General features: G+C 45.4%; 1 protein-coding gene across 1 annotated transcript in view; it reads right to left on the bottom strand.

Moving 5' to 3' along the window:
* Positions 1-15,630: 15,630 nt before the first annotated feature.
* The window catches only part of LOC140721448 (uncharacterized), a 42,242-nt gene continuing 31,420 nt past the window's right edge, over positions 15,631-26,452 (bottom strand). Inside the window, exon 10 of the mRNA XM_073036269.1 lies at positions 15,631-15,849. Within this exon, the coding sequence (XP_072892370.1) occupies positions 15,631-15,849 (219 nt within the window). The remainder of the gene's footprint in view (positions 15,850-26,452) is intronic.

Below are 26,452 nucleotides of genomic sequence, written 5' to 3'. Positions count from 1 at the left end.
GTTAATCGCAGGATTCTGCAAGGAGTGGTGTGGACATCTCAGCGCATCTGTAGTCGTGAACTTCCCATGATCCAGGGCATTTAGAAACGTCTCAGCGCATCCATTGTCTATCACCTGCTTATCCTCCTTCTCGCACTTCCTACAAGTCGTCTCTATTTGTGACCCACGCTCCCCTTCCCCCGTCTCTTCAGTTCGGTTCCCAGCCCCTAGTGAATTCTGGATTAAACTCTCCCCAACAGTCTTAACAAACCTCTCTGCCAGGATATTAGTCCCCCTCCGATTCATGTGCAACCGGTTCATTTTGTGCAGGTAACGCCTGTCCCAAAAATCCCTGATCCTGAAATCTGAATCCCTGACCCCTGGTCCAATCCGTCAGCCACGCATTGATACTCCACCTCACTCTATTCCTATGCTCACTGACGCGTGGCACAGACAGTAATCCCGAGATGACTACTTTTGTGGTCCTGCTTCTCAAATCTCTTTCTAATTCCCTGTAGTCTGTTTTAGGAACCTCCTCCGTTTTCCTACCTATGTCGTTGTTGTCAATATGTACCACGATCTCTGGCTGTTATCCTGCCCACCTCAGCATATCATGGACACGATCAGAAACATTTAGCACCCTGGCACCTGGGAGCCAAACTACCATTAGCATTCCTTTCCTGCGTCCACAGAATCGCTTGCGTGACCCTATTACTGTGAAGTTCGGTATGACAGCTGCCATCCTCTTCCTATCTCTCTCCCATTTTGAGCAACAGGAACAGAAACAGTGCCAGTGGCGCGGCCACTGTTGCTTCCCCCAAGTAAGACTCCCTCTCCAACAGTACTGTATCTGTTGCAAGGACGTAGCGTTGGAACGAACCCAAGTGCTGAACACGGGCACGGAGGCCGAGTAGAGAGACGCTGCGGTCATACGAGCGTTGAAGGGTCCCGAGGGGTGTTTTACCCGGAGTCTTGGTCTTGGTAGATAATTCAGGAACAAGGCGACACTTAGAACTGATAGCCCTAAACACCATGGAGTAGGGTTACTCGTACACTAGGCGACCAACGAACTGGCATTTTCTAGTAGTGGTCACAAGATTCTTATACTACTCTGGTTGATGGAATGCAGTTGTTCGTAATTATTGGACCCTGGGAATAGATTAGGAACTAAACGAGGTGTTAAATTCCCAATTCCTGAGTAAGACAGCCAGGTGCCAGAAGGGATCATGACAGTACCAACACCCCCACCCCCACCCCTCAGTGGGAGCCTTCCGGCGATCCTCCAGGCCTGTCTGGATGGTCCCGATGAAAGTCCTGGATGAGGGAGGAGTCTCGGATAAAGGCGCGGGGACCCAGGAACGCACTTCAGGATGGTATCCTTCCCAGTCCACCAGGTATTGAAGGCCCCTGCCCCGACGGCGCACATCTAGTAGTCGTCGACTGTGTATGCCGAATGGTTGTCGATGAGCCGGGCAGGTGGGGGAGTTTCAGCTAGGGGACTCAAAGGGTTGACAGAAACTGGCTTTAATTGAGACATATGAAAGGTTGGATGAATGCACATGGACGTTGGCAGCGTGAGGCGGACAGCTGTGGTATTGATAACCCTTTCGACCTTGTATGGACCCAGGAAGCGGGGGCCGAGTATCTGATCTTCGCATTTGAGTGGGATATCCCTGGAGGAAAGCCACACCATCTGCCCCGGTTGGTACTCCGGCGCTGGAGTCCGGTGTCGGTCGGCCGTTTTCTTATTCCGATCTGTTGATCTGAGTAGGGCCATGCGACTTTCCTCCTAAATCTTCCGGCAACGGACCGACGGTACGGAGATCTCTTCTTCCTCTGCGGGGAACAGCGGGGGTTGGTACCCAAGGGAACACACGAACGGGGACTTCCCAATGGCAGAGCTCTCCAGAGAGTTGTGGGCGTACTCAACCCACGGGAGATGGTCGCTCCAGGCTGACGGGGGGTTTACTGTTACACAACGTAACGTCGCCTCCAGGCCTTGGTTGACCCTTTCTGTCTGCCCGTTCGTCTGAAGGTGGAAGCCGGATGACAGGTTGACCGTGGCACCTAAGGCTTGACAGAAAGCCTTCCATACTTGCGAGACGAACTGGGGACCTCGATTGGAGCTTATGTCCACGTAGATTCCGTGGAGGCGGAAGACGTAGCGGATGAGAGGATCTATGGTCTCTTGAGAGGACGGGAGTTTAGGGAGGGCAACAAAGTGCACCGGCTTGGAGAATCGGTCTGCCACGGTGTTGTGATGGAAAATAACTGGTTCTTTGAGTCTCAACAGTAGAGGCCTGGACACACACAGTTTTAATAATAAGGAATTTATCATTAAAGGGGAAGTCGGGTCAACACAATCAACTACAATACACAGGAAGCGGTGTGGGGACAGGGTACGGTTGCACAAACAAAGAACAAGGGAAAAGCACTACAGCAGCTATCCCCCTTGACCTTGGATAGCTGCGGCTCCCTTACCAGGACAAACGATAGACCTTCCCAAACATAAATCAATGCACTTACCTCCAATGTGGTGGTCTGTAAGAGAGGGCGAGGAAGGCCAAGTCTCACCTTTTAAAGCATGGGGCTGGGCGAGATAATCCAATTAAAGTGACCAAAAATTTAGGTGTGCATTGATTAGTTGGGAGGGACCAAATGTTGATTGGAATGTGGTGTGTCCTCCGACCAGCCAGGTGGCAGTGCATCTGTCACGTGGCCGGTATCTCTGGATACACACGGTGAGGACAGTTGTATTTCCGCGGGAAGGGGGTAGACCGGTGACGAGGTTTAGACGATTTGTGACCAGGGACGACCAGGAACAGGTAGAGAACGAAGCAGACCCGCCGGTGGTTGATGAGAGGTCTTTCCCTGGGCACAGGTGGGACAAGCCGAGACATAACAGCGGGTCTCCGTCTCCATGGACGGCCACCAAAATTACCTCCTCAGGAGAGCCAGGGTCCGATCACTCCCCGGGTGGATGGCAATCCGGGATATGTGCCCCATTTGGAGGAATTGACGCCTGACGGAGGCGGGCACAGACATGCGATCGCCAGGTCCAATTCCAGAATCGGGGTCGTCTCTCTGGGCTTCTCTTACCTTAGCCTCAATCTTCCAAGACAGTGCGGCCACCACGCAGGTTGGAGGGAGGATCGTCTCAGGACTAGAGGTGCCCCCTTTGGAGTCTTGCTGGCGGGATAGCGCATCTGGCTTTCCGTTCTTGGATCCTGGACGGTACGTGAGGGTAAACTGGAACCGTCCAAAAAACAATGCCCAACGGGCCTTACGGGTGTTCAATCGTTTGGCGGTTTGAATATACCACAGGTTCTTATGATCCCTCCATGCCACAAACGGGTGTTCTGCCCCCTCCAACCAGTGCCTCCATTCTTCCAGCGATAGTTTGACAGCCAGTAGTTCCCGATTCCCCACGTCGTAATTCCACTCAGCGGGGGTCAGTCGGCGAGAGTAGAAGGCGCAGGGGTGAAGCTTTTCGTCCGAACTTGCCCGTTGGGATAGGACCGCTCCTACCCCGGAGTCGCAGGTGTCAACATCCACGATGAATTGACGGGATGGGTCCGGATGTACAAGGATGGGAGCGGTGGTGAAACGCCTCTTCAGTCAGTGAATGCTGAATCAGCTTCGGAGTCCCAGCAAAACGGTGTGGTCGGCGAGGTAAACCGGATAAGGGGGGCCGCCAACTGTCTGTAGATTCTGATGAACCGGTGATAGAAGTTCGCAAATCCCAGGAACCGTTGGAGTTGCTTGCGGTCCGTGCGTTTGGGCCACTCCGCCACAGCCCGTATCTTCTCGGAATCAGCTCTCACCTGTCCCCTCTCGATGATATACCCTAGGAAGCTGACCGAGGGGAAGTGGAATTCGCATTTCTCCGCCTTTACGAATATTTTTTTTTTCTCCCCCAGCCTCTGCAGGACTTGACGGACATGGTGCACGTATTGCTTTGGACTGCTGGAAAAGATCAGGATGTTATCCAGGTAGACAAACACGAAGTGGTTAATGAAGTCTCTTCGTACATCGTTAATCAAGGATTGCAAAACTGCGGGGGCATTGGTGAGGCCGAAATGGATTAACTAAGTACTCGAAGTGGCCTAACGGGGTATTGAAAGCCGTCTTCCACTCGTCCCCCTCCCTTATCCGGACCAAATGGTAAGCCTTTCGGAGGTCCAACTTCGAGAAGATGGTGGCTCCATGAAGTGGCTGGAACGCAGAACTTATAAGAGGCAGTGGGTACTTGTTCCTAATGGTTATACGATTTAGGCCTTGGTAATCGATGCAGGGACGGAGAGAGCCATCCTTCTTCCCCACAAAGAAGTAGCTGCGCCCACCGGGGAGGATGAGGGTCGAATGATGCCCGCCGCTAGAGATTCACTGATGTAACCTTCCATTGCTTCCTTCTTTGGCCGGGACAAGTAAAGTAGGCGACTGGTGGGTAGCGTGGCCCCGACGAGAAGGTCGATTGCACAAACGTATGGGAGGCGCGTTGGCAGGGAAAGGGCCCGCTATTTAGTAGACACCTGTCCTCAGTCATGCTACTCTTGGGGACGCGGAACAAGTCAAGAGGTTCCAAAACAGGTGGGGTCACGGTAGCTTCTCTGGGAGACAGGGCTGACCGCAGCCTGTTGGTATGGCAAGACGGGCTCCATTCGGCTCTCCTCCCAATAGAACAGGCAATACGAGGGTTGTGTTGGGTCAGCCATGTGTACCCTAGTACTACCGGAGATGAGGTGACTGGATGAGGCTGAATCGTACTTCCTCCCGATGGTTGCCGGATAGAATCAAGGTCAGGGGCGGCATACAGTGGGCCAACCGAGCTAGCAGTTTTCCGTCCAGGACCCAAGCCTCCAGGGGGGTGCTTAACGGCTCGGGAGTTATTCCGGCCTGGGCGGCTATCTCTTCGTCCAGCAGGTTGCCATCAGCATCGGAATCCACCAAAGCCGATAGGGATAGGGACTGTTGTTGGTAACTCACGGTTGCCGAGACCTGCATCCGAGTCCGTGAGGCTGAAGGGAGGGTCGTCGGACCCACCAGAACAGTAGGCGCGGGATCTCTTCCAGGAACGGCAGGGGGAGAGTGGTTAGAGCTGGTTCGAGAAGTGAGGTGGCCCGAGGAACGGGGACTACTGAGTGACGCTAACAACAGCCCTACAATATCTCTGGAGGGGTGAAAGCTCCAGTGCCTGAGATGGGAAAGAGTGCGCATGCAACAGTTGCCCGGATCACTAGTGGAATCTTTAAGATAGGCTGGCAAAGATAAAGACGCAGCTGGAAAACAAAACTCACATGAAACTCGGCTAGAGTTTGCCAGAAACCATGTGGGAGACTATGAAGTCAGATGAAAGAAGGCTCTGACGTCCGATAAAACTAAAAAGGGGATCGATGATCACTTTTTACATCGGGTGCACAATCACGTGTTTCTATGCTACTCTTGTTTTATTTTGGCTATTACAGGCTAAAATAAGGAAATGGAGTAGAAATGTATGTGATCTACCTGATGCTTGATCTTCGATTCCAACAGCTATCCAATGCACTGAGTGCAGAATAACTGTTTTATTTTTTTCTGTCATTCTTTCTTTCTGTCGCCATTCTTGAAGAGAGTGTGATATTTGTCGCTCTCCAGATCTCTGAGACCATTCCATAAATAATTGATTCCTGAAAGATAATTACCAATGCTGCCAGAATATCTGCAGTCTGCACTTCCAGAACCATGTGGTCCAGGTGACTTATCGGCGTCTTGACCTTTCACTTTCGGAAGGAACTTCTAAATAGTAACGGTAGATTCACAAACGTATTCCTACAGACACTCACAGATTTCTAACATATCGCTAGTGGCTTCGACAGTGAAGATTGACACACAATACTTATTCAATTTGTCCGCCGTTATCTTAGCTGCCAGTACTAGCTCCCCTGCATTATTTTCGAACAGTTCTATATCTACTCTTGCTTCGATTTTTTTTTCTCTCTTTACATGAAATAATATTTAGACCATAAGACCTAGGAGCAGAATTAGGCCATCTGGCCCCTCAAGAGTGCTCCTGCATTCTTCATCGCGAACCCTTGATTTTCGGCTCCTTAACCCCAGTTGCCAGCATTCTCCCCATAACCTTTGAAGCCATGTCCAAACAAGAACTTAACAGCTCTGCCAAAAATATGCCCAAGGACCTGGCTTCAACAGCTGCATGTGTCAAAAATTTTCACAGATACATCACCCTTTCTCTGAAGAAATTTCTCTGCATATCGGCATTGAAAGGGCACCCCTCTATCCTGAGGCTGTGCACTCATGTCCTAAATTCTCCCACCATAGGGAACATCCTTTCCGCATCTACATTCTCTAGGCCCTTCTATATTCGATTCAATGAAATCCCCTCTCAACCTTCTCAAATCCAGCAAGTACAGACAAACAGACAGACAGACAGACTTTATTGATCCCAAGGGAAATTGGGTTTCGTTACAGCCGCACCAACCAAGAATAGTGAAGAAATATAGCAATATAAAACCATAAACAATTAAATAATAAGTTAATCATGCCAAGTTGAAATAAGTCCAGGACCAGCCTATTGGCTCAGAGTGTCTGACACTCCGAGGGAGGAGTTGTAAAGTTTGATGGCCACACGTTGGAATTACTTCCTATGACGCTCAGTGTTGCATCTCGGTGGGATGAATGTATTCCTGTGCCTAACCAGTACATTATGTATATAATAGGATAGGATAGGAGTCATTGTCCAAGATGGCATGCAACTTGGACAGCCTCCTCTTTTCAGACACCACCGTCAGTGAGTACAGTTCCGCCCCCACAACATCACTGGCCTTACGAATAAGTTTGTTAATTCTGTTGGTGTCTGCTACCCTCAGCCTGCTGCCCCAGCACACAACAGCAATCATGATAGCACTGGCCACCACAGCCTCGTAGAACATCCTCAGCATCGTCCAGCAGATGTTAAAGGACCTCAGGCTCCTCAGGAAATAGAGACGGCTCTGACCCTTTTGCCGACAGCGTCAGTGTTCTTTGACCAGTGCAGTTTATTGTCCATTCGTATCCCCGGGTATGTGTAATCCTCCACCATGTCCACACTGACCCCCTGGATGGAAACAGGGGTCACCGGTGCCTTAGCCCTCCTCAGGTCCACCACCAGCTCCTTAGACTTTTTTCCACATTAAGCTGCAGATGTTTCTGCTCGCACCATGTGACAAAGTTTCCCACCGTCGCCCTGTACTCAAGCCTCATCGACCTTGCTGATGCATCCAACTATGGCAGAGTCATTGGAAGACTTCTGCAGATGGCAAGACCCTGTGTTGTAGCTGAAATCCGAGGTGTAGATGGTGAAGAGAAAGGGAGACAGGACAGTCCCCTGTGGACTGTCTGTGACCCAGAACCATAAAACTTTTCTCGTATGATAAAACTTTTATTCGTGCAATCATCCATGTGAGCCTCCCCTGGACATTCTCCAATGTAAGGATGCGGGGTCCAACCCTGTTCGCAATATTCAACTTAAGGAATCATTACTTACTTATAGTGCCTCAGCATCGCATCCTGGCATTGTATTCTGGACCGCTTGAAATAAATGCTAACATGGCATTTGCCTTCCTCACCACCGACTCAACGTATAAGTTATCTTTCAATGTGTTCTGCAGAAGGACTCCTATGACCCTCTTGATCTCAGATTCCTGGATTTTATTCCGTTTAGATAAAAGTCCGCACATATATTTCTACGATCAAAGTGCATGACAATGCTTTTTCCAGCATTGCATTTTATTTGCGATTTTATTGCTCATTCTCTTATTCTGTTTAAGTCCTTCCGCATCCTACCTGTTTTCTCAACACTTTCCACCCCTGCACCAGTCCTGGCATCATCTGCAAACTTGGTAACAAAGCCATCTATTCCATAATCTAAATAATTCATATACTGTATAAAAAAGGGGTGGTCCCAACACCGACCCTTGGAGAACACCATAGCCACTGGCAGCCAACCAGACAAGGATCATTTTATTCCACTCGCTGTCATGTATCAATTAGCCAATGCCCTAGCCATGTCCATAACTTTCCTGTAATACCATGTGCTCCTAACTTGGTAAACAGCTTCATGTTTGGTATATTGTCAAAGGCCTTCTGAAAGTTCAAATATACAACAACCATTGCATCGCCTTTATCTATCCTATTTGAAATCTCCTCAAATAATCCTGTCACGTACCCCGTGACCGGGTTACTAAACCAGCAAAATGGAATGATACGTTGTAGTCTGGTGGTACTGTAACTAAAGCTGTTTATTAGTAAACTAAGCAATACAGTATTAAAATGCCAATATACATATAAAACAGGTTAGCCATGATAAATACAAAAGTGCTGGAATAAGAATCAAAACCAAGCTCCATCAAAGTCTAGGGGTAACTGAATTGTCATTTGAGAATATAGAGTTCAGTTCACTTCGTGTTGAGGTAGTTGTTGTTGTCTTGCAATGTTGGAGAGAGAGAGACAGAGCGAGAGAAGGATGAGCAGCTGCAGCAGTCAAACGTTCCGTCGTCTTCTTGTTCCGTTGTACCGTTGGGGTCACCGGTTATGACCCTTCCGTTCCAGACAAGACTCGTCACCCAGGCAAGGGCGGACACACACACACACACACACACACACACACACACACACACACACACACACACACACACACACACACACACACACACACACACACACACACACACACACACACACATCTCCACCGGTCTGCCTTCATCCACCGTGCTCCGGACCGATTCTCCGATTCTCCTGAACCAATCCTCCAGGCCCACACCTTCCTGTGGGTGCACAACACTCTTTCAGTGTCCACTGGTGTGTCTGTCTGTGTCTCCGCAGACCAGTCTTTTATCTCCCCTGGATGTGGTATCAGCCATCCATCAACTCAACATGTCCATGTCCATCAATCTATGCCACTTCCTGCTGTCTCAGCAAGAATGTTAACGAGCAAAGAAGTGTCCTTGCAGCAAAAAGGTAAACAATCAGTGAAGAAGCCATAATACTAAAGCCTGTGTGTGTCTCTCTCTCTTACTTGTAGCAGATGCCTCTAACTCTGTTCTTCATCTCTTTCTCTCATTAGCAGCATAGTTCCCGGGGGAGAGGGGCTCAGCGCTGGACCCCATTTCCATCTGGTTTGTTCAGCACACATAACACCACCACACTTCAAAGTATTTTTACAGGGGGGAAAATTCACTCGTAAGGCACATTACAGAGTGTAATATAATACAGAAGTGGTCATTAACTACCAGAGTAACACAGATATACTTTCATATCTAACACCTGGATAAACAATCAGCAATTACATTGTCAGTCCACTTTACATGTTGTATTTTAATATCGAATTCTTGTAACAACAGACTCCAACTTAATACCGCCTATTTTTATTCTTCATGCTAGTCAAAATACCAATGAGTTGTGACCAGTATACACTATCAGTGGTTTCTGTGCTGGGCAAGTATAAATCTCAAAAAGTTGCAATATTGTGGTGCATTACAGAAGCGTATGCAAACTCTGATCTCCAGTTTACTTTTAAACCTAATTCAAACATTCAGTCTTCCATGATGTTTTTATCTTTCACATGCTATGTTACAAACAAAAAAAAAGTCAAATTTCTGCAAAATCAGATCCTGTTATTCAACAATGGTGTTTGCTCATCCTTGGCCTCTTTCCCACTCTGAAACTCGACATTTAACCCTTGCGTGGTCACCCGGCTTATCTGCTTGGATACGGCTTTCCGAGGCCCCTTCACAGCTGTTAGCTTATCACCAATGTTGTCCAGACTAAGCCCATTTGCTGAACTTCCAAACAACTCATTAATTTCACGCAAGTCATTAATTTTATCTTCAGGATCTTTAAATTGATTAGTTTCCTTACTGACACGAGCAGATGGTCCCTTCACTTTGATCAACAGTCCTGGAACCAAACCTGACTTTAAATTTACTTTATTCAAAAGTCCAGTAGCACTTTTCCCCTCAATATCTTCAATGATATCCATCTTACCAGCTTTCATCTCATCACTAACTTTTAGAACACCTTCTAACACAAGTGACGGAGAATTCTCCCTTTCCACTGGTGCCAGGGTTAACCCTTTCTTCATTGAAACAAGTCCATCTGACCCAAAAGGACTGCATTCCTTTTCAACTAAGTCAGACACCTCAGACTTTTCCTGAGCTTCAACACTAGGTTCAGTACCCTGTGCATCACCAGGGACTTCCTCAACCTGCACACAGTCCAATGGGACATCTGCCTCTCCTAGGCTCTAAATACCAGTCCCCCTTTCAAATTCCAAGTTCCCCTGATCCTCCCAGGTACTCTCTGAGCAACTCCCCTCCGAAGTAAACTCAACCTTGCCGATTAAGACAAACTCGTCTGCTAACCCAGCAGACTCCCTCAAGGTAGCGGCATCCTTTTCGTCTAGGACTGCCCTCACATCGTTGGGAACACACTGAACTTCTTCAACTGCAAACAGCTCTGTCAAGCCAAATAGATCATCCGTGTCCTATCCTGGACCTTGTAGCTGCCCCATCTGTTTCTCATCTTGGTTCTGTGCCTCGATAACCTCCTTCCTCACTCCAAAATGTCCACCTAGGGGTAGCTTATGGACCATGCTCAAAATCTCGTTCCGTGACAACCCTAAATTTGCCTCGCCTCTCTTACTTTCCTTAGCTCCAGAATTCTCCGTTTTACCACCCTCTAACCCCTCTTGGTATAGGGCTGGTAAAAATGTCTCAGCTAAATCAACGCTGGACTCATTTAAACTAGCGCCTGTCTCTGCTGCTTTCTGGCCATGCTTCGAGTTACTACGCAGGCTGAATTAACTTCAGAAACTATGGGAGGGTCCTCAGTCCTGGCAGGATTGCTAGTCCGCTTCACTGCTGGGTACACGTCCCCACCTGCCAGGTCGTTACCCAGCAGGACATTTACCTCGGGCATCGGGAGTGCAGACCGTACCCCTATCGTGACTGGTCCGGAAACCAAATCACACGTTAATAATACTTTATGTAAGGATACGGCCTCGGTCCCTTTTCCAACCCCTTCTATTACGTTCACGTCACCAATATCTGTCTACTATTGAATTCCAACACTCTGTTTAGGATTAAGGACTGAAAAGCCCCAGTGTCTCTCCAGATTCTTACTGGCACTAAGATACCAACCCGGTTGAAAGGAATTTCTCACATCTCTCTTGAACTCCGTTTAGCCCCTCCTCTTTTAATGGCAATTCAACCGGTTTAACACAGCCCGTCGGCGCGGTCGCCTTTCCTTTCCCTGTCTCCTTCTTTGGAGCAAAGCACCTAGACGCAATATGACCAGATTTCCCGCAATTAAAGCACACAAAACTAGGAGACCTCCTGTCAGACTGTTTTTCCTCCTCCCTGCCTTTTCCGGTAGTCCCCGGCTTATTCACTGACTTAGCCGGTGAGCTTTCTCTACCGTCCCTACTACCCCTCTGGTAGTTCTTATTTGGGGAAAATTTTATCTTATGGGTTAAGGCGTATTCGTCTGCAAGCTTAGCAGATTCTGATATGGACTTATTCTTCTTCTCGTTAAGGTATGTCCGTTTATTATCTGGAACACAACCTTTAAATTCTTCGATCAGGATCAACTCTCTTAGGCGGTAGTAATCCTGCTCCACCCCTTCTGCAGCGCACCATCGGTCAAAGTACACACACTTCTCGGAGGCAAACTCTGTGAATGTCTGATTACACTGCTTCCTTAAGTCCCTGAACTTTTGACTATACGCTTCGGGTACCAGCTCATAGGCCCGAATGATAGCCTGTTTTGCTTCATTATAATCCTCTGCAACCTCCGCAGACAACGCCGCATATGCTCGCTGAGCCTTCCCTTTAAGTACACTTTGTAACAACACCCATTTATCTCTAGGCCACTTCTTGTTCGCGGCCACCTTTCCAAAATGCAAGAAGTATCGATCAATGTCCGTCTCCTCGAACGGAGTTGCCAACCTAATCTCCTGACTAACATGAAACTTTCCCCACTGTCTGCCCCGCTATCCAAGCGTTGCCATTTCTGCCTCTCGAACTGTCGCTGTTTTTCTGCCTCCTCCGCCTCCAACTTAATTCTCTCCAGCCGCATCTCTTCTAGACGTAACTGGATATCCCCTTTCCCTACAGGAAAGTGTTCTAACACCTCCGCCTTGAATATCTGCATCGTGACATAATATTCAGCTATCTTACGTTGTATCTCAGCCTTCCTCATCCCTTTCTTAACCTCCTTGAGTTCCAAGGTCTCCACCATTTCCCACAACTCAGACTTTTTAGCCTTCCTTTAACCCACAAGGTTCGGACTTAACAGAAACTCGCCAACATCCATTTCTGCAGCCAGTCTTTCTGGTTTCTCACACAACCAGATCAGATTAAGGGAATTTACCCCAATCAAATCAGCAACCTGCCGATTTGAAAATCAAACCCCGAGACGAGGCCCCGATTTGTCACGTACCCCGTGACCGGGTTACTAAACAAACAGAAATGGACTGATACGTTGGAGTCTGGTGGTACTGTAACTAAAGGTGTTTATTAGTAAACTAAGCAATACAGTATCACAAATGCCAAAATACATATAAAACAGGTTAGCAATGATAAGTACAGAAGTGCAGGAATAAGAATCAAAAGCAAGCTCTATCTAAGTCTATGGGTAAATTAATTTTCATAAGAGAATACAGAGTTCAGTTCAGTTCGTGTTGAGGTAGTTGTTGTTGTGTTGCAATGCTGGAGAGAGAGAGACAGAGCGACCAAGAGATGAGCAGCTGCATCAGGCAAACTTTCCCTCGTCTTCTTGTTCCGTTGTACCGTTGGGGTCACCGGTTATGACTCTTCCGTTCCAGGCTAGACCGTTCTTCAGTGATGGACTCGTCACCCAGGCAAGGGCGGACACAAACACACACACACACACACACACACACACACACACACACACACACACACACACACACACACACACACACACACACACACACACACACACACACACACACACACACACACAAGTCCCCACCAGTCTGTCTTCATCCACCGTGCTCCGGACCGATTCACCTGAACCGATCCTCCAGGCCCACACCTTCCTGTGGGTGCACAACACTCTTTCAGTGTCCACTGGTGTGTCTGTCTGTGTCTCCGCAGACCCGTCTTTTATCTTCCCTTGATGGGGTATCAGCCATCCATCAACTCAACATGTCCATGTCCATCAATCTAGGCCACTCCCTGCTGTCGCAGCAAGAATGTTAACGAGCAAAGAAGTGTCCTTGCAGCAAAATGGTAAACAATCAGTGAAGAAGCCATAATACTAAAGCGTGTGTGTGTGTGTGTGTGTGTCTATGTGTGTCTCCCTCTCATGTGTAGCAGATGCCTCTAACTCTGTTCTTCATCTCTCTCTCTCTCTCTCTCTCTCTCTCTCTCTCTCTCTCTCTCTCTCTCTCTCTCTCTCTCTCTCTCTCTCTCTCTCTCTCTCTCATTAGCAGCATAGTTCCGGGGGGGGGGGGGGGTTCTGCGCTGGACCCTATTTCGATCTGGTTTGTTCAACACATATAACAATTCCAATAGGTTCGCCTGGCAGGATTTTACCTGAGGGAAACTGTCAAAGACGGATCGAGCCAATGCAAAAGCGCAAGGTACCACGAATTCAATAAAACCATAAAACAAGCGATACTTCACCAAACTTCACTTTTTAGTCATAGCATGCTATGGGGAACGTTACGGACTTATTTCCCAAAGAACCAGTCCGGACTTCCCCCGAACTCAATTCCACAGTTTCTTCTCTTCCAGAGTTGTTGTTTTTGTTTTCTGAAACGGGGCGTCCCCTTAGAGTTTTTGAACTGTAACCCTGTCTGGAGCGCCCGGCGCTGGTGGCGATTTAGTCGTGGTGGATGTCAATCACTCAGTAGTGAAAACTACTATAGTTGCCTCCTGCGCAGCCTGTTTGGCTGCCAAGTCCGCCCTCGTTTCCTTTAGTTACTGCAGAGTGGTCTTTAAAGTGAGCCGATCATTTATTAAGGGTCAATATTTCGGGGAGGAGTATAGTCTGGAGGAGATTCTTAACATACATGACATTCTGAATGGGGGTCCCGGAGAAGATGAGAAATTCCCGCTGTACCCAAAGTTGTCCAAAATCATGGAACACCCCAAATGCCTAGCGAGAGTCTGTATAAACATTGACCCTTTTCTCCTTGGCAAAAATACGGGCGCGAGTGAGAGCACAAAGTTCTGCTTTTTGGGCAGAGACTGGGGGCTGGAGAGCGCCACTATCGAACGTGCTATCGTCGTCGACAATGGCGTAGCCGCAGAGGCGTTCCCCGGTCTCAGAGACTGTGGAACTACCATCCACGTAAAGGGCAAGTTGTGCCCCTGGAATAGCCGCATCTGAGAGGTCGGGGCGTGGAGAAGTGAGAAAATGGTTCCGTAGCAGACAGTCATGAGGAGGCTCAGTCAACACAACGGAGGCTGTCTCCAAAAACGTAGCGGAGTTGATGGCATTACAATATGTAAAGGTGAGGAGTGGTTTATTCAGTAATGTTGTTTCATATCGTCTGGATTGAGTAAAATGTTGGGTCTGGTCGGAGGTCAGCAAAGCTACAATAGCATGGGACGAATATACTGTAACTTGCTGTTGGAGAGTGATGTTGGAAGCAGACGTAACTAAGCAGTAAATAGCCGGGAGCATCTACGCTACAGGGTCTAACTTGGTGGAGTAATAGGCAACAGGCCTACGCCTTTTCCCATGAGCCTGAGTGAGAACTGCAGTGGCGCAGCATTCTAAAACATTCACAGAAAGCTGGAATGGAAGTTCATAGAGCGGGCGACAAAGAGCAGGCGCCCTTGAGAGCGATTTCTTCAATTACTCAAAGGCCTCTTTCGGTTGCTCGGTTAGTTCTAGGGGCCCTTTAAGCGCGCTAGACGCCAGGGAGCTCAACTGTCTGGAACACAGAGCAACTTTGGGAATCCACTGTCTGCAAAAGTTAACCAGAGCAAGGAAAGCACGCATGGCTTTCGGTGTAGTGGGCAGGAAGGTCGCAAGAATCGGGGTCACCCTTTCAGGACTGAACTGCCTTTCAGTTGCGCTCAAAAGGTTTCCCAGAAATGTCAATTGCCTTTGGGCTCTCAATTGCCTTTTGGGGAGGTAGCACGTAACCCCATGAGGGCAGGACATTCAGAAGTGTATTGGTGTTCTGCTCATTTGCTGTAGGAGGTGGTCCACGTAGTGTATTACTGAAGAGCCCTCAGGAAATTGTAAATTTCTAAACTGTTTAAGCAATATATGCGAGAAAATGTTTGGAGAGTGCACGAAACGGGGTAACCTAGTCGAAGTGTACTGCTGGCCTTGAAAGGTGAATGCAAAAATGTATTGCGACTCAGGAGCCACGGGGATCGCAAAAAATGCAAGCTGCAAATCTACTATAGTAAAAACCTGGGAGTTCGATTGAATACTGCTTAAAATCGTAGCGGGATAATGGACTACGGGATGTATCGGCTGCACAATTTCATTAATTTACGGATGTCCTGTACTAACCGCCAGTCTGGCCTTCCCGGTTTTGGAACTGGCAAAATAGGAGCATTGTAAGGGGACTGGCACGGGACTAGAATGCCATGCTTACAGAAGGATTCTATGAGATGGGTAAGGCCGTCAACCGCCTCCTTCCAGAAAATTCCGCCAACGTCGTGGCTTTCTGGTCCCTGGCTGGTTATTAAACGTCCGCTGCCTCAGCTGTCCCCTCGTGCAGGTGGCCACTGCGTTTTTTGGGGGTGAGTTGGGATCACCCTGGGGTGACCGCTTAGGTGGAGTATACCTGGGTGCCGATGGCGTGGGCTGGGCTGGCCAGGCTTCCTCTTCCTCCTCCTCCTCCTGAGTCATCAAAAAGCTTGGGCAGTCCAGTCAGGTCAAGAGTTACACCAGTTTTACCTTTGCCAGCTTCACCTTTACCTTGTCGCCTAGCCTTAACCCCCTTATCTTTCGTTTCCCTAGTCTGTTTTCCATTATTCATATGATAATCCTCACACAGTCCTTTTAATGACCCCAACGATTGCCAGTTTCCTTCATTATCACATACACTAATCCCTTTTCGACGTGCAGTATGCTCCCACACTGTTGCTTAGATCTATTATTTAACTCTTCGGCCGTTTTTTCTCCAATTGGACATTAAAACTTTCTATTTTTGTCCTGCACTACGTTTCCAAATTGCTTCCTCTGCTTTCAGATATTTATCTAAGTCACAGGTTCCACTCAAAGGCTAAATTTCACTACCCAATTTCTTCTTTAGGCATGCCGATAACCTTCGGTAATCATTTTCTCTTTCACGGTCATCTCTGCATATTTTAAGTAATGGCCTATTATTCCAAGACTATTTTAATGTTTGCTGCATGCTTCCTAAACAGGAGGGTCAGTCGCTTCCTTTTCTCATATGCACTTCAAGTCCTGACCATCGCGTGGGGGATTTCCCCTCTTAACAACCGGTCTAAGGCAGGATGCTGAGACAGGCAAATTATCATAAGCGTAACCCAAAGCGTATTTACAACATCGGGATAGACTGCAGGAGAGAGCTACTCCACTGTTTTTGGCCAAACTTCCGTTCTGTCCCGTGTTAGTCAATTTACCTCTCTACACACCCCGGTCCCTCTGCGAAATAAGGTGCTCACCAGCTTCAATTGTAATAGGTTACTGCCACTAACTCACTGCCCAATTTACGGCGATGCACTCGAAGAAAAATGTAATAGATCACTGTTAAGGATTCGCTGCCGAATTCTTCAGAACTCACAGACTTTAATTTTCACAATACCTTACAAAATTTAAATACACACAATACCTTGTCGTGTCCTCTGTTACCCCAATCTACTGACCTGTGGTACTCGGGCGATCCTCAACTCAGGTTTCGGAAGGAGTCCGTCAGAGCGTTACCCGCCAAACGAATGGGTCGTCAAGTTGGACACTTAATGAGAGAGATCAAGCTAAATCTTACCTTGTGAGCCCATCCATCTCAAGTCACGTCCACCGAGGCGACCACTAACGCTGTCTCTCGGGAATACCTCGTATTATACTCCTGACTGGCTCGCCAAATTATCAAAGCCGGATCGACCCGATGCAATAGCGCAATGTACCACGAATTCAATAAGACCATAAAACAAGCGATACTTCACCAAACTTCACTTTTTAGCCATAGCACGCTATGGGGAACGTTACGGACTGATTTCCCAAAGAGCCAGTCCGGAAACTGCACTCCCCGCGAACACAATCCCACACATCTGTAACATTGATCATTACAGGAAATATTATAATTACCCGAGTGAATACAGTTTTAGAATAGTTTCGATCACATGTTAAGATACAATTAGATGTAAAATCATTACTGGATAGTTATAATTATTTCTGCGAAGGTTAGCATGGATACAACCTCAGTTCTTCATGTTGACACCCGCGCCTACTCTCGAAAGTTAAACACCCCCCCGCCCCTTACGTCATCCTTCTGCTGTTTAGTTCTATTATACCTCAAAAATGCTTTGTGCAAGTGGATAATTCATTATTTAGACCTATGTCTTAACACTATTAGGGAACAATGTCTGGTACATTACTGGTTGCTGGGTAAGTTTCCCTTTTTGGCTGTCCATCAATTAACATCTGGTACCTATAAGATAATTGATCATTAGCTGATCATTACTTTTTAATCTCTACCCCTATTTACCTATCCCTTTACTCCAACAAATGTATGCTGGCATTGTACTATCTTGTCCTGTGTCAGCAAGTACCCCATCACCTCTTCCTTAATAGTTGCCTCCAACATCATCCTAACCACTGAGGTCAAGTTAACTGTTCTATAATTTCCTTTCTCCTGCCTTCCACATTTGTTAAAGTGTGGGGTGACATTTTTAATTTCCTAGTCCTCTGCCAGTATGCCAGATGCCAGTGTATTTGATAGCTAATTCCTAATGATACGCCAATCTCCAATGCTACCTATTTCAGAACCCTAGGCAATATTTCATCTGTACCGGGTTACTTACGTACCCATTTGTCTTTCAGATTCTTGAGCACTTTCTCTCTTTTAACAGTAACAGCACCCACTTTTCCTCTTTCACACACTACAACATGAGGCACATAGCTAGTGTCTTCTACAGTGACTGACGCAAAATGCTCATTGAGTTCATTAGTCATTTCCTTTGCCCCCCCCCCGTTATTATTTCGCCTGCCTCATTTTTTGCAGCCCTATATCCACTCTCATTCTCCTTTATTTTTAACATACTTGATAAAACTTTTACTGTCCACTGTGATATTATTTGATCGCTTGCCTTCACGTTTCATCTTTTCATTTCTAATGATTCCTTAATTTGCTGTCTGTGGGTTTTCGGAAATATCCCAATCGGCTATACTTCCAATAATTGTTGCTTTGTTGTATGTACTTTTTCTTTCTTTACAATAGCTTTGACATCCCTTGTCAGCCACGGTTGTACTATTTTACCAATTGAATATTTCTTCATTTTCGGAATGCACCTTCCTCATTTTTTTCCCAGAAACTCACGCCATTGCTGTTCTGCTGGCATCCCTGCAACAGTTCCTTCAATTTATTTTGGCCAACTCTCTCATGACATTGCAATTTCCCTTACTCCACTGAAATACTGCTACATCAGACTTTACTTTCTCCCTATCAAATTTCAAGTTGAACTCAATTATGCTGTGATCACTAGTTGAAATCAATCATATTGTGATCAATATTTGGGATATTCTTTAATATCATTTTCTCGCTTACATTTGTATTCTACCGTCTGCTTCGTTTTGACTTTTGGTGTTTTTTTTAGTTATTATTGTATAAATCTTTTCTGACTTCTAACTTCCCACTATTTTTGAGCTAACATTTGACGTCTCTTTGACTTTTTTGTTGACTTTGTCTCTCTTGCCAGAGTATTTCCTCTTTGAGATTTATCTATCCAGCGCCTTCCGAATTACTGCCAGAAATCCCAGCCGTTGCTGTACTGCTGTCAGCCCTGGTACTGTTTTCCACCTATAAACTTATGCAAGTTCTTCTCTCATGCCACTGTCATTCTTTCTACACCACTGTAATACTAATTCATCCGAGATTAACACATTGCAGAACATAAAAGATACAGAACATCAACAGATGTGTGTGTGTGTGTGTGTGTGTGTGTGTGTGTGTGTGTGTGTGTGTGTGTGTGTGTGTGTGTGTGTGTGTGTTGCTAAAGATTTTCGGTGTGTGCAGAATCACCATGTTTATGTATATCTGTTCCGTTTTTATTTCGTCGATTCTATTATAGACTGAAATAACGGCATGGAAGAGAAATGCAGGCTTTTCGCCTGATAATGACGTTTGTTCTTTTTCTGTGTTGGTCAACAGATACTACCCGGACATAAGAGTAGGCATGAAGAAGACAGTTCATGTACTTATTGATGTTGACTTTCCACGAAACCTAAAATTTCAATTCTGCTCCCGAGGTAAGTGGGGAAAACAAATATTTAAATGTACAAGCTGTAATTCAGCACTGTGAATATTTATCAAAACATGTTCTGAAAAGAGCACCGTGTGCTGAAATATTAAATATTAATCTGTCTGTACCTCTAGTGTTTCTATCGTTTGCTATTCCTGAATCGGAAGACCAACATTAGAAAACATTGCTTATATATTTCAAATATATGAGACGTTATAGTTTGTGAATATAATAGAAGAGAGAATGCATCAGGAAAGGAACGGGCCATTCATATAATATAATAATCTGAAATTATAAATAACATCGATGTCTGCAGAATAGCGTTCTGAAACAAACAAAAACAAACAGAAAATTATTGATAGACCCATATAATGAAGAAGTAAATACTGCTCATATCTTAGGTGAAAGTAAATATATAGAACTTAGTTCTGCTCTGTATATTCTACCCTATCTTATGCTTCATGATTTATGCAATGTTTCCGTAATGTCGTGTGGAAATATGGAGAAAGATGATTCTCGGCTTTGTCACCTACTAGTTTTCCGTGGATGCTCTGAGTAATAATTTTGCTTGGCCTTTTATTGGTACTGCTTCCTTATGGTAACATGTACTAAGATACAATTAATTAATTTGATTTGCGTACCATGCATTGGGATAATGCTGCACGCCGTTTCACAGAGTTAGCAAAGGAAGAAGAAAATGCAGAATAAGAGTTCCTTCTTAAATTGGATTATTTCCAGAAATATAATGGTTTATATGCCGAATCAATGCGGGTGGCGATGGTGGGTAGAGCTTAGTTCCTGTGATGGGCAGGCTGTATGTACTCTGTGTCGCTTGCAATTCAAACGGCGACATATCATATTGTGTGGATGACAAACAGGAGAAAGGAAGAATGACCAAACACAACCATTACTTACAATTGTCCGCCCTGCACCATAATACGTGTATTCGTAATCGGTCTCTGCAGGCATACTGAAAGCTCACCATTATACAAATCTTTCCGAACGATTGGACTCGACTCGAAAGTGATTTCACTACTGGTTATTTTATCCCACTATTCGTAATATAGCGACTGAATGAGAAAAAGCTGCAATCCTGCCCATACTGATTACATTCTTCACTTTTAACAAAAATAAAGACACGGAGAGGCACATAACACAAAGTAGGAGACTCGACAACACCAAAAGGGTCGGAAATAAATACCTCATCCAGAAATGTCATGTCACATAATGTTGCATTTTCTCGAGCACTGAAGGGCACTATTTACAGTGGCATGCAAAAGTTTGGGCTCCCCTGGTCAGAATCTCTGTTACTGTGAAGAGCTAAGCGAGTAAATGACGACCTGATTTCCAAAAATGCATAAACTTCAAGATGACATATTCCTTTAATATTTTAAGCAAGATTACTTTTTCATTTCCATCTTTTACAGTTTCAAAATAACAGAAAAGTGAAAGGGCCGAAACAAATGTTTGGGCACTCTGCATTGTCAGTACTTAATAACACCCCGTTTGGCAAATATCACAGCTTGTAAATGTTTTCTGTAGCCACCTAAGAGACTTTTAAATCTTGTTTGCGGGATTTTCGCCCATTCCTCCTTCCAAAAGTCATCTAGCTCTGAGAGGTTGTTGGTCCGTCTTGCATGCACTGCTCTTGTGAGGTCTGTCCACAGATTTTCGATGATGACAAGGTCGGGGAACTGTGAGGGCCATGGCAAAATCTATAGGTTTACGACTCATGAGGCAGTCCATTGTGGATTTCGAGGGGTGTTTAGGATCAAAATACTGTTGCAGAAGCCATCCTCTTTTCATCTTCAACTTCTTTTAACAACGGTGTGATGTTTGCTTCCAGAATTTGCTGTTATTTAATTGAAATCAATCTTCTCTCTACCAGTGGAATCTTCCCCGTGCCACTGGCTGCAACACAAGCCCAAAGCATCATCGATCCAAACCTTTGCTTAACAGTTGGTGAGGAGTTCTTTTCATCTTCATCCTTATTTGTCCGAACATACATTTGCTCCCTGCGGGCAACAAGTTCCATTTTAACTTCATCAGTCCACAGGACTTGTTTCCAAAATGCATCAGGCTTGTTTAGATGATCTTTTGCAAAGTTCTGATGCTGGAATTTGTGGTGAGGACGGAGGAACGATTTTCTGCCTATGACTCTTCCATGAAGGTAAAATTTGTGCAGGTGTCGCTGCACAGTAGAAGAGTTCACCACCACTCCAGAGTCTGCTAAATCTTCCTGAAGATCTTTAGCAGTCAAACTGGTGGGGGGGGGGGGGGGGTGGTGTGTTGATTTGCCTTTACGAGCAGATCATTCGGAATTGTTTCTTGGTCTACCAGACCTCAACATGACCTCCACTGCCATTTTCTTAATTATATAAAGAACTGAGGAAACGGCTAACTGAAAAAGCTTTGCTATCTTCCTATAGCCTTTTCCTACTTTGTGGGCATCGTTTATTTTAATTTTCAGAGTGCTAGGCAGCTGCTTAGAGGAGCCCATGGCTGCTGAATGCTGGGACAAGGTTTGAGGAGTCAGGGTATTTATAAAGCTTTGAAATTTGCATCACCTGGCCTTTCCTAACGAGGACTGTGAACAACCAATAGCCCTAACAAGCTAATTAAGGTCTGAGACCTTGGTAAAAGTTATCTGAGAACTCAAATTTCTTGGTCTGCCCAAACTTTTGCATGGCGCTCCTTTCCTTTTATCACTCTAAAATTGTACAAGACAAAAATATTAGACTAATTTTGCTTAAAATGTTGAAAATCATGTGTCATTTTATCTTCTTGACTTCTGGAGACCAGTTCATCTGCTACTCACTTAACTATTAACAGTAACATAAATTTTGACCGGAGTGGCCGAACTTTTGCAAGGTACTGTATTCATGGGATAGTTTCTGGTCCTCTAATTAATGCTAAAAATCCCATGGAAAGCTACGGTTTCCGCTACTCATTCTCCTTCGTATATCCTACGTAATCCATGAAAGTACTGAGTATAATGTAAATATTAGACTGGGTAACTTTGAGAGTAGTGTGGAAGTTAGAGACAGCGTTGATGAAGTCTCCAGCTCGGCATGAGTGCAGGAAACCAATGCAGTCTTCGATGTAGTGTAAGTAAAATGGAGGAGTGACACCAGTGTAGGCTTGAAACATGGAAAGGTCCACGTAGCCGACAACAAAGGCAGGCACAGTTTTTTTTTCCGCGAATACCCATGGCTATAAAACCTCAAGTTTCGTCTGGGTAGAATCCAATCCAATGGCGTAAACTTTGTTTTTTCGAACTTCCGGCAATTGTCCAGCCCTCCATCACCATTCTCCATTCCTGTTTCCCTGTCTCAGCTTATCTCCTTAATTGCCAATTGCATCCCACTGCTGCTCCCCCTCCTTCAATTTCTTCCTTAAACTTCTACAGTCTCCAGATTCCCCTCTTTTAGTCCTTTATCTCTTCCACCAATCAACGTGACAGCTCTTTACGTCACTGGTCGCTCCTCTTTCCCGGTTTAATCTTGTACTTCTTTCTCCAATCCTCCCAACCTCGTTTTCTGATGCTTATCTTTTGTTGCCCAGTCGTCCTTAAGGGTCTCGATTCAAAACTGCTACTGTTTGCTCTTGTTGTCTGACCTGCTGAATTCCTGTAAAGTTTTGTGTACGTTGCCGTGGAATTCCAGCACCTGCGGATTTTCTGCTGATTGTATTTATGTCACTATGGTACTATTTCTTAAGTTACAGCTTTGTGGTATGGCAAAATTGACATAAATTGCGGCATTGCACTATTCTCCTGGACCGCAGTAATTTCAAACCACGAGAGTAAGTAATGGAGTAATAGCACTTGATGGAGAGTTATTCGCTGTACCCAATTAGATCATACCTCTGGAACTGCTTTTGTAGTGAATTTGATCAGTTCAGTTCAGTAGAAAGGATGGACACTATCTTGCATCAGGAATTTCATGGTTTGTGTATTTGCATAGACAATGACGTAATGGCAATTCATTGCTGTTGTCGGAACGTCAGGCTTGCATAGAGATTACAAGGCCAGCGATCGGTGTTCAGATAATCCCCCTAGGCTCCGAATGGTTATTTAGTTTCTATATTCTATTAGAGGCATAGAGATAGAAAGCAGTACATAGACAACTGCACCAAAGATATGTCGGCAAATTTAATCGCTATTTAACTTGACTACTTCAGCGTCCCCAAAAAAAATGTAAATTCAAGTAATTTAGTACGTAAACGATTAAACCCATCAATCTGGGCAAATCAGCTCTTTTGTGTTCCTAGTATGTCGTATTTTACGTTACTCGGGCACATATATTCGTTAGATCAGAGGGCATAAAAACAGCGTGTCCACTGTTTGAGCAATGGGTTGGTTGGCAATATCAGCATGAGTGTGAAAACGTTGGTAGACCTGCGACCACTGTGCCACCTATGAAACATATGTGTTTTCATGCCATTTGGGATCACTTAATGTGCGCATTCGTGCGATTATGGACCAGTTTACTTACAAATTCAGACTGAAATCGAAACGCGTCGCGGAAATTGATTGATCGTCTTTTTTTTCTACTTTTCAATTCTCTCCCAGGAAAGTATCATCATACCCAGATCTAGAACTGAGCAAATGCGATCGACAGTAGCAAAATGTCTGCAGGACCATGCAGATCATGACGGTCAGAAGAAGGCTTGCAGTCTGCTTGTCAGTCGGACTGCATGCCTTCGTCTGTCTGTTTATCTGTCCAACAATTCTTCCATCTGAGTATAGTAAATAAATAATCACAAATAGCTATATTCAATTTGTTATCTAGTATCAAGTCAGGTACTGCAGTAGACACCAATAACTATTCGGTGTGAATTTTCTAAAAGGGAGTTAGGAATTACTCTGGAAACTATAGACTGATGTGAACCACGCCAATTGGGGTAAGCTAGTAGAGAAGATTCTTAGGTGACATGAAGTTTTCTAAAACAATTGCCCAATTAAGTCTAATCTGCATTCCTTTGTGCCGAACGGAGAGCACTGGGGGACGCGCACAAAAGATTTGAAAACAATAACACACGATATTATACAGCTACTGAAATTACAGACTTTTATTACAGAAATTTAAGTACTACACACAAAATGACGGAGTAACCCAGCGGGGTACTAACACTCGAGGCATTGGGGCAAGAACTGGAAAAAAAGTTCCCAGAAGCTAAAATTGTTGGCGAGTAGGAACCGAAGAGAAGAGACTGGGGAAGAGGCAGTTGGCTCACAAATTGAGCAACCTTGGAGACAGTGCATGAGGGAGGAGAGGCAGGTGATAGAGAAGGGACACGCTCAGACCGACGGTTTAAGGTGTGTCTATTTTAACGCAAGGAGTATTGTGAACAAAGTGGATGAGCTTAGAGGGTGGATCAGTGCTTGGGAGTATGAAGTGGTGGCCATTAAAGAGAGTTAGAGAGTTGGATGGGTCAGTGACAGGAATGGTGACTTCAAGTGACTTGTTTTAGATGTTCCAGAAAAGACAGGGAGGGTGGCAAAAGATGTGGAGGGCATTGTTGATCAGAGATATTATCACGTCTGCAGAAAAGAACGATGTCATGGACGGATTGTTGTGGGTGGAGGTTAGGAACACGAAGGGGTCAATAACTCTGCTGGGTGTTTTTATAGGCCGCCAAATAATAACAGGGATGTCTAGGAGCAGATAGGGAATCAGATCCTGGAAAGCTGTAATAATGACAGAGTTGTCATGATAGGAGATTTTAATTTCCCAAATATCTATTGGCATCTCCCTAGAGGAGGGGTTTAGATGGGTTGGAGTTTGTTTGGTGTGTTCAGGAAGGTTTTTGGACATAAGCTTCCAAGAGGAGAGACTGCATGTGATTTGGCATTGAGAAAAAAAAAATCTGGTCAGTTGTCAGGTCAGTCGGAGAGCATTTTGGTGATAGTGATCATAGTTCTATCTCTTTTACAATACCATGGAGAGAGATCAGAACAGACAAATTAGAAAAGTGGTTAATTGGAGTAGTGTGAATTATGAGGCTATCAGGCAGGAACTTGGAAGCTTAAAATGGGAACAGGTATTCTCAGGGAAAGGTACAGAAGAATGGCGGCAAATATTCAGGGTATATTTGTGTGGAGTTCTGTTTAGCTACGTTCCAATGAGACAGAGATGTTATGGTAGAGTGCAGGAACCGTGATGTACAAAGGCTTAGTAAATCTGGTCAAGAATTTAAAAAAAAAAACAAGCTTACGGAAGGTTCTGAGAGCTAGGTAATATTAGAGATCCGGAAGATTATAAGGCTACCAGGAAGGAGCTTAAGAAAGAAAGTAGGCCATGAGAAGGCCTTTGCGGGCGAGATTAGGGAAAACACCAATGCATTCTACAAGTATGTGAAAAGCAATAGGATAAGATGTGAAGGAACAAGACCCTATCATGTGTGACAGTGCAAAAGCATGTATGGGACCGGAGGAGATAGCAGAGCTACTTAATGAATAGTTTACTTCAGTACTCACTATGGAAAAGGATCTTGGTGATTGTAGTGATGAAAAACACAAACACAATCAAAAGTGAAACCTTCAGCATGTAGATATTAAGAAAGAGGATATGCTGAAACTTTGGGAAAGCACCATGTTGGAGAAGTCACCAGGACCGGATAAAATGTACCCCAGGCTACTGTGGGAGGCGAGGGAAGAGATTTGCTGACCCTCTGCGATGATCTTTGCATCATCAACGAGGACGGGAGAGGTTCCAGAGGACTGCAGCGTTTCGGATGTTGTAACCCCATTCATGAAAGGGAATAGAGATAGCCCAGGACATTATAGACCAGTGAGTCTTACTTCAGTGGTTGGTAAGTTCGTGGAGAAGATCCTGCGAGGCAGGGTTACATTTGTAGAGGTATAATATGATTAGGAATAGTCAGCATGGCTTTGTCAAGGGCAGGTCGTGTCTTACGAAACTGATTGTAATTTTTGAGGAGGTGAGGAAACACATTGATGAAGGAAGACCAGTAGATGTAGGGTATGTGAATTTCAACAGGCATTTCATTAGGTA

The sequence above is a fragment of the Hemitrygon akajei genome, unplaced genomic scaffold, assembly GCF_048418815.1.
Source record: "Hemitrygon akajei unplaced genomic scaffold, sHemAka1.3 Scf000055, whole genome shotgun sequence".
Lineage (NCBI taxonomy): Eukaryota > Metazoa > Chordata > Chondrichthyes > Myliobatiformes > Dasyatidae > Hemitrygon > Hemitrygon akajei.
Note: the sequence above shows the minus strand (reverse complement) of the source record. Positions and strands in the feature narration are given on the sequence as shown.